The 9620-nt window shown below is 35.9% G+C and overlaps 2 protein-coding genes across 2 annotated transcripts in view; both read right to left on the reverse strand.

Annotated features, from left to right (window-relative positions):
- The window catches only part of LOC107685577 (glucosylceramidase-like), an 11986-nt gene extending 10601 nt beyond the window's left edge, over positions 1-1385 (reverse strand). Inside the window, exons 1-2 of the mRNA XM_016482216.1 lie at positions 1070-1385; positions 797-985 (exon numbers count right to left, since the gene is read on the reverse strand). Coding sequence (XP_016337702.1) covers positions 797-985; positions 1070-1160 — 280 coding nt within the window. The 5' untranslated portion in view covers positions 1161-1385. The remainder of the gene's footprint in view (positions 1-796; positions 986-1069) is intronic.
- A 140-nt stretch (positions 1386-1525) lies between these two features.
- Positions 1526-9620, reverse strand: LOC107685621 (28S ribosomal protein S29, mitochondrial-like). Its single transcript, XM_016482271.1, has 13 exons — positions 9446-9620; positions 9111-9152; positions 8873-8998; positions 6027-6128; positions 5778-5886; positions 5598-5690; positions 5382-5512; positions 4940-5020; positions 3761-3934; positions 3561-3620; positions 2557-2646; positions 2103-2220; positions 1526-1693 (listed from the first exon to the last, which is right to left on the reverse strand). Exons 2-13 carry the CDS (start codon positions 9147-9149, stop codon positions 1608-1610), a joined length of 1209 nt encoding a protein of 402 aa, XP_016337757.1. The 5' UTR covers positions 9150-9152; positions 9446-9620; the 3' UTR covers positions 1526-1607.

Raw genomic sequence — 9620 nt, forward strand, 5'->3', positions numbered from 1 at the left:
GTCTCTGCACCCGTTTACCAAGAAATTTTTTAGCACTTCATGCTTCCTTCTGCTGACTAGCTTTTTGAAGATGCTGATTTCATTTTCCAGCAGAATTTGGCACCTGCCCACACTGCTAAAAGCACCAAAAGTTGGTTAAATGACCATGGTGTTGGTGTGCTTGACTGGCCAGCAAACTCACCAGACCTGAACCCCATAGAGAATCTATGGGGTATTGTCAAGAGGAAAATGAGAAACAAGAGACCAAAAAATGCAGATGAGCTGAAGGCCACTGTCAAAGAAACCTGGTTTCCATACCACCTCAGCAGTGCCACAAACTGATCACCTCCATGCCACGCCGAATTGAGGCAGTAATTAAAGCAAAAGGAGCCCCTACCAAGTATTGAGTACATGTACAGTAAATTAACATACTTTCCAGAAGGCCAACAATTCACTAAAAATGTTTTTTTTATTGGTCTTATGAAGTATTCTAATTTGTTGAGATAGTGAATTGGTGGGTTTTTGTTAAATGTGAGCCAAAATCATCACAATTAAAAGAACCAAAGACTTAAACTACTTCAGTCTGAGTGCATTGAATTTATTTAATACACGAGGTTCACAATTTGAGTTGAATTACTGAAATAAATGAACTTTTCCATGTCATTCTGATTTATTGAGATGCACCTGTAAGTCTTATGGTTTTGCAGTGACATGACTCATGCGGGTGAGTAGGCTATATGATGACAGATTTTCATTTTGGGGTGATAAACTAACCCATTAAGAATTTTTGTCATATTGATATTAGTTGCAGTCTCACCTGCACCTGTGCTGTTCTTCTGGAACTGGCCTTGACTCTTCACGAGTCTGCTGCCAGTTTTACTGCTGACATATGACAAGAACTGACCGGGATCTGGCAACCCAGTCCTGCTCACCGAGTCGCAGTATGTCGCATTGCACACACACACAACCGAACCATGACCGAAATTCAGTGCTTGACAGTCGTCAGCTGGACATATGAACAAACAAGCAGAAAGATACAAATAAAACAGCAGGTCAACATATCTCCCATATTATTTATCTGATTACACACCTCTTGCTATAGTGATTACTCCAGTCAGCAGAATGAAAAGAAGCGTTTCTCTCATTCTGTCGATGAGATGCTGTGGAGATTTTTGTTGCATGTAAACAACGCTCTGTCAAATATTAAACGCGCTCTCACAACTTATTCCTAGCAGACAAACACTTATTTGTATTTAACGTTTATTCGACGCTTGAAAACGGAAATATTATAATCATTACTGTCCTCTAAATGTTGTTTTAAAGAACCAGTTTAATCTTCGGCATACAGTTTCTGGACTGTCAACAGTCAACCACGCACCGTGCGACTGAGTTCCGCGTGAGACTGCGATCACATGACCACCTCATTCACCACATGACATCCAACAACGTTTTTTAAAGATAAATGGTTTTATCAAGTCAGTTCAAAAATCAAATCATACCTTTAAAAAAAAAGGCAGTACACATTTTCCAAGTTTTTTTCTAAATGATTTTATTATGAAAAAAAGCTGCATGCTTATACTTTTATTGAAGTCACATGGTATACAGACGCAAGAGTAAGCAAATGTGCATTACAAGAAGGCACACAATCGTTCCAGGATGGACGGGTTTTTGTTGCTGAGAAAGATAAGCTCTTTCTTTCCTTCTTCAGATCGACCTGTTGGTAAAAGATAAATAATAAAAATGGGTATCTAGTAACATATGCATGAAAGGTTATTCTGCCTTCAAGAACAAACTGTATTCTGTATTTTTTATACTGTATTTTTCTACTCTTTGTAGTACTGTACTTCTATGGTACTGTATTTACTCAGTTATTTACCTATTAATTTTTTATTCATTTAATTTTCATTAATTTTGTTCTCTAAACATTTCCATAGACACCCTAGCACCTTCTTTGCCCCTGGCTTCCATTTGATCCAAAATCACTTGAATGGAAATTAAATAAGTATGAATGGTAAACTTGTAAACAGGAACTTCCTACATTTTATATGGCCTCATAATTCTCTTTACACAGCACTGCTGATTGCCACTGCTCAGACTTCTGGCAAATAAATGCACAAACTTACTGTGTGGATGCTGCAGCCAGTTGCGCTCTAAATAGTACAGATAACAGCTCTCAAACTCCTTCTCATTGTAGTTGGACACAGAAACTGGCACAAAAGGTTCCATATTATCAAATCCCTCCTGAAAGACAGAAGACATAAACAAAATAAGAGTAAGAAAGAGAAAGAGTGCAAATATATTGAGCCTTTTTAATAAATCTATACAACACACACAACAGATCATATCAGGTGCCTCTTTATTTTGCTAATTCTTCAAAGTCTATTGTCAATATAAAAAGGAAAACTAAACTCTGTTAACTTTACATTTACATTTAGTCATTTAACAGACGCTTTTATCCAAAGCAACTTACAAATGAGGACAATAAAATAACCAAAATGAAGTTAACTTAAGGCATTTACTCTGTAGTTTAATGAAAACAGACATGATGTGATTGTTTTGTGTGTGAGGGCTGCTGACCTCTCCTAGTAGCTCACTGGGAAGGTAAGCAGACTGTGGCTTGAACAGAGAGCCGGTCTGAGACAAAGCTGTGAGAATGGCACCTCCACTCTATGACAGAGAGCAATGTGAAGTAAAGAGAGAGTGAACAACTCACTGGGATTCAAATCTGTATTATAATATTAAAGGAATAGTTTACCCCAAAATGCAAATTTGCTGAAAATGTACTCACCCTCAGGGCATCCAAGATGTAGGTGCGTTTGTTTCTTCATTGCAGATTTGGAGAAATTTAGCATTACATCACTTGCTCACCAGTGGATCCTCTGCAGTGAATGGGTGCCGCCAGAATGAGTCCAAACAGCTGAGAAAAACACTGCAATAATTCACACGACTCAAGTCCATCAATGAATGTCTTGTGCAGTGAAAAGCTGCATGTTTGTAAGAAACAAATCCCTCATAAACTGTTGCTTATGGCTAAAATACCAGTCCAAAATTTATATTAATGCTTCATCCAGTTTTATCCTTCCCCGTTATCTTCTCAAATTTTTTTTAACTGTTTTGGACTGTTTTTGTGTAATGGTACTTTGCTTTTGCAAATTCTGTTTTCATTTAAATGGTAAACTGTACTTCTGCATATTTCTTTCCTGATTCAGATGAGATTACTTTTTCACTGAAGAAAGCAATATTATGGATAGAGGACTCATATTTTTGCCGGAGGCAACAGTCAAGGTAAAATGTCTTGATGATATATTTGTTTATTACAAACGCAGCTTTTCTCTTCACAAGATGTAAATTAATGTACTGGAGTTGTGTCGATTACTGGATTGTTTTATCAGATGAACTCTTATTCTGGCGGCACCCATTCACTGCAGAGAATCCATTGGTGAGCAAGTGATGTAATGCTAAATATCTCCAAATCAGTTTCAATATGAAAAAACTCATCTACATCTTGAGCAGACTGAGGGTGAGTACATTTTTAGCAAATTTGAACTATTCCTTCAAGTAAGAGTTTTTTTTTTTTTTACCCAATTGTTTTTCATCATCTTCCTCAGATTATGAATCAAAGTCAGTTCCTCTGGCTCACACTACATAAAAAGGAAAAGAAAGCAGGATGTCAAACAAATGCACAAATTATTTGATCAGAGTACTAGAATTATGTAATGATTTCATTTAAAATATTTTTGAATTCATATTAATTTATTCTGGCTACTTTACACCAACATACCATAGTTCTGTCCTCCTTTTTAAGAGATGTTTTGCCCCACAGAGCATTTACTCCATCCACAGCCACAGCCAGTTTAAAGGCCCCCTCGCCCTCTGTGGTGCCCCCTGCCTGCAGCCTCAGCTCTCGCAGCACTGCGCCCACCACATCACTGCTGCTCTTCATGCGATTCACACCCTGTTCAATTTAAGTTAAATGATTAAAAATACAATCAATATTTATTAAAATAAAAAAATTATAATTTATATATACTGAAAACTAAAATAAAAGAACAAGGTGATGAATAAAACTACAAAAATTATTATGAGAAGTTAAGCCGGGCACACACTGTGCAAATTTTAATAGTCCTTTACGATTTTTGCTTGTCAGACTGTAGAATCTCAGTTCTAAAAACGGGTGCGCGCAAGAAAACTTGTCTAGCATTAATTCTGATTATGGCTTATCTTGATAAATGAACACAGTTTGACGTTTGTCGTAGGAGAAAGCACACTGCTGCACTGTGCGCCAAATCTTCTGACACTGCCAGAAATTTGTCGGAGGTAAAATTTGATCGCAACGGCCATTAATCGGCTGTCAGTGAACATGTCAAACCAGCGATCAAAGACAACAGAATTTAGCCTAGGATTATAGTAATCTTTTAGGATTTTCAAAATTTGTCTCAGACAACCAAATTGTGGCCAAAATCGCACAGTGTGAGCCAGGCTTTAGGCAAGTTAGAATATACAGGTACATCTAAAAAAATTAGAATATCATGAAAAAGGTCAATATTTTTTGTCACTCATTTCAGAAAGTGAAACCCATATATTATATAGATTCATTACACATAGAGTGAAATATTTCAATACTTTATTTTTTGAAATTTTGATGATAATGGCTTACAGATAATGAAAACCCAAAATTCAGTGTCTCAGAAAATTTGAATATTGTGAAAAAGTTCAATATTGGAAAGCCATGGTGTCGGCTGGCGTCAGTGCATCAAGAGCCACTACGCACAGACGAATCCAAGACATGGGCTACAAATGTCACATTCCTTGTGTCAAGCCACTCCTGAACCAGAGACAACGTCAGAGGCGTCTTACCTGGGCTGCGGAGAAAAAGAACTGGACTGTTGCGTCACTTTGAGGTAGTGTAATGGGGAGTAGTGTAATGTTTTCTATGATAAAGATGATGAATAAAACTCACCTGATCAACAAGCACCCCTAAAGGCTGCCCCTTTTCAGTACTTTCTCTCTTTGTCCACACATACTGTTGTGTTGTCTTTATCTGTCAATTGATCAGATTGACATCAGAACAGCTTAATAAATTATAAAATTGACCAAAATAATCAATAAGTGATAAATAAAAAACATTAAATAACATCTCCTCACATACACAAAAATGGAGCTAGTGGAGTATATAGTGAATTTTTAATTTCTACAGTTTTACAATTTTAAAATATTTTTAGACAACTTAAGCAAATATATTTTGTAAAAAAATAAATCAATAAAAATAAATGTAATAAATGAATAAATATTCATTTATATGGGCAAAACATTGTGATAAGGTGATTTACGCACAAAAAACTACTACTTGCATACATAAACTCGCGTAAACCCTACAATACAATAAACACATCAAGTTGTACCTTGGATAAAAAGCCTTCATTGGTGATTTTGAAGTTCTTCAGCCATTGGGATGCCTGGATTGGCTGGTCAAAGCGTGAGGGGCGGGAAGAAGATGGTAGCAGCTCTTTGCAGTTCTTGACCCACAGATGAGCTACAGAGAAAACATCATAGCATCATCAGACTCCAAACTTCATATAACCTCACATTTTGATAGAATGAGTGTCAGTGCAGCTCACCATCGGGTATGTGCACGATCAGCCAGCCCTGAGTGTAACAGTAGTGCAGGGCATGACTCAAAGACATGGACTTTCCAGTGCCTATATCTCCATCTAAAGCACATTGTCAAGGAATCAGTGTGTAAAAATATGCACAAAGTAAAACAGCTCACTGGATTGGAATTTTGTGTTTGAGGATACAGAGTATATAACGCAGCGGAGGCTTGCTGTAATCAGCCTTTTTAAGATATGAGATAAGCTCCAGCACCGGTGGCCTCACCATCACGCAGCCTTCATTAAACGTTTTAATCTGAAACAAGAGCACAAACATGCATTAGTCGTCCAGGCAACTTCAACCACAAATCATGGCAATGGCATTTCTATTTGGACTATATTAAATCAATGCTAATGTTCTCCACACACACACATACTGCAGTACTGTTTCCAAACCTGTAACTGGAAGCGTGGAGGCAGTCCATGAGGGAAGAGTTTTTGGATGTGAGCCGGGGGGAGCGTGTAGTACTGCCCAGTATGTCTTTCTGAATGGTACGTCTGAGAAAGGAAAGGGCAAGAAGGATTGAATGTAATAAGAATGTAGTAAGATTTCCGTAACATATTTTACACGCAGTTTCAAGGCGCAGTTAAACAGGTAAATATTTAAGTAATACATAAATTACCAAGCAAAGCAAAAAGATAAGATGCTCCGATCTAACATTTATAGAAAAATCTGCTTTATTTTCCATTTCCATTTTATTTTTCCCCAAATACAGTTTTCGTTTCTGGATTGTGTTTTTAATGGTTTAATTACATTTGAATAATCAAATGGATGTCTAATCAATTGAATTCATAATACTACAATCTTAACCATAATAGGGCCCTTTGGAATCAGTTTTATTTTTTCTGGATTCTGTTTTATGATTTATTACAAATTTATTATCAAAAACTGTGGTAATCAAATGCAAATGCATATAAACCTTTGACAAATTTTTATATATTTTTTAAATGTAATCAAATGTAATTGAAACAATTTTCATTTTTTGGCAAACAATGTGCTACACAACAGAGGTTTACAGTTTAAACAGACGAAATTACAATTAAATTCAAAAATTACAATTAAAACAGACGAAATTTTTTTTATATATTCCTTAAAAATATAGTGTTTAAAAAAATATTATTATTATGTCAATTATTTAATTTATTAATTAATTTATTTTTAGCGAAAGTCTGCTCAATTATGCAAAACGCTTTATTTTGCATCAACCAGTGGACTTTTGACATCTCCAGGGCTTTTGTTAAAACTACAGATCAAACTTCCCCAGAAGGGTGTTGCCAAAATTAAATAAAAAATGCATTATGTAACACCCAAGTTTATTGGAAAAAGGGAACCCCACAGACCCCTTTTTTGTTTGTTTTCTCTAGTCATGTACCACTGATTTTCTCGTGGTCATACTGCATAGAGAACCAAGATTTATAAAAAATTAAAATAAAAAAACAACATCTTGCCAGTGGTGATTTATCCCTTTAAGGTCAGCTTCATGCATAAGTATATTTGAAAGCTACTGATAAATGTCTATATAAGACACTACAGTTTCTTTTTTTTTTTAGACGTACAGGTAGGGGTGTGTGATATATATCGTCTGCGATAATATCGTAATTGTTGTTTTAATGATGTGCAATTTGACATTATCGATCTTGTAAAACGTGACACCAAGATTGCGAATTTCGAAAGTAACCCGAGAGTGAAAGCACCCGAAGCCCGGCTTATAACATAGCAAAAGAGGAACTCCCGTTCACAAAATTTAAATCATAGATAATACTGATGAAAAAGAAAGGGTTGAATGTTAACCACTTTCGTTTTCATATAACTATAAACTATGATAAAAGTTAATCAACATGCATTGAATAATCCCATGATGAAGTCTAGACTAGTGCGTTCTGTCACTGCATGATTCAATTAAAATACATTTAGAATTAGGGATGTAACGATTACCGGTTTGACGATAAATCATGATAAAATTTCCCCACGGTTAGTATCACCGTTTCTCTGCCCGTGCGACTAAATTTTGTGTGCGGTCGCACGTGGTGTGACCACCGCATTGTTTAACTCATAAGCGCTGCATTTCTGTTGCATATGAGAAACATCAAACTGCAAACGAAACTGAAAGCATAACGAAATTGCGCGACTCGTTTGAGCTGCGCAGCTCTTCGAGTGTATCAGACAATTATCTTTTCTTGTAAAACGTGACACCAAGATTGCGAATTTCGAAAGTAACAAACTCATTTTATTTGTTGTTTGTTGATTTTAAATGTAAAACGTGGTGAAATGATTTGTCTGATAACCGTGATCATCTTGGTCACTATAATCGTGATAAGAAATTTTTATACATCCCTATTTAGAATGATCACAAAATTCAAGATATGGGGACAGAAAATGTATATATTTATATCATCTCATATAGTTAATCAATATCGCACAAAGAGTGCCGTTTTTTTCTCCAAATGATTACAAACGTACTATTTTTACAACAGTTCAAAAAACAATAAGTTAATTAAGAGACTTACGTTATAGACACCACATTGTCAGTTTTTGCTCTATTTCTACAACAAAAATAATTCCAAACACAGCCATAGCATTTAAATAATTTCAAATATCAGTATACAACGTTTTGTTTAAAGGCACAATATGAAAGATTTTTTTATTAAAATATCCAAAAACCCCTAGAACAGTGTTATATATTTTGCTGACTTGTGTACTTATGAGCCCTCTAGCGGCGAAAACTTACATATTGTGCCTTTAATATATCAAAACATTGTTTATGCATTTCTAATTGCAGGTTAAATGCATTCATGTTCTGCAGTAAACAGTAGTATGTAAATACATCTAAATGCCACTTCAGATGCAGCTTCTGTGTTTTCTCTGCATTGCAAAGATGATTTCATTTGCTTGGTAACAGCCCAAATGTCTTAATATTCTAATTCACTGATTCAATGTAAGAATTTGACTCAAAAGATAATGCACACTTCTAGAAAAAAGGCTTTATACAGGCAAAAATGCTAATAAAAGGTAAATCACTTTAAACTTATTGGAAAAGATTAATTTCTATCAGAGTGAACTGACCACCACACAGAATATGAAGAAAATAAAAATCTTTCGGAGTCAGCTGTCCACGGTAGTCCTTAAGATACCAGCACAATAACACACTCAACAAAATAATTATCGTCTAATGATCGTTATCGATAAAATCAAGAAAATATTGAGATATTATTTTTTGTCAATATCGCACACCCCTACGTACAGGATTCTGCTCTGAAGTTCTGAAGACTGACAGCGGATTTGGTTCAGTTGATTCTGTTTCCACAGCAACTGCCTCCAGCTGCTGGCCACTGCTTTGGATGTGGAGATGCCTGAACTTCTGTGTTACCTGATAATGACATAATGATTATGAGTGATATATCCTGTTAAATGTTCTTAACTTAAATATACTTTAAGAATAATAAATATAAAACCATAAATGACAGGTGAATGACACTTACTGTTGGGCACAGTCGCGAGGACAGTTTGTGCAGATTCATGTTCTGAAACAAAAGCAAAGCAATTTGTACATTTGGCCAGAGGTTCTCTTAATGTAGTCAGGTTGACTCTATGCTCATATTAAAACTGTTAAACAAATAGCTGGTTATGCAAGTGTCTTTGGAGAGTGATATATTTCCTAAATGAAAGGAAATGTCTTTTTTTATAATGTTAATCTCAGAGAGAGTGTCTGGGATCATGATGTCTGTCACCTTGCGAGAGATATGCTGGCTGAAAGCATGAAAGTGCATGCGGCTACAACATGATGCACAAAAAACGCCACAAGACAATAACTCACCTCTAGAAAGAAAGTCGACAGATACGAAGAAACCAACTTGTCAATCAAGAGTTACATGTAACGCGATAACCACGGATTGCTGATTGATGTGAACGGTCGTACAGTCACGAGCCACGGCCGATGGAGGTCGCCATCATTGTTTCATAAGACGTCGGAAGGTACGTCATCACGTAAA

The sequence above is a fragment of the Sinocyclocheilus anshuiensis genome, unplaced genomic scaffold (genome assembly GCF_001515605.1).
Source record: "Sinocyclocheilus anshuiensis isolate Anshui unplaced genomic scaffold, SAMN03320099.WGS_v1.1 scaffold185, whole genome shotgun sequence".
NCBI lineage: Eukaryota > Metazoa > Chordata > Actinopteri > Cypriniformes > Cyprinidae > Sinocyclocheilus > Sinocyclocheilus anshuiensis.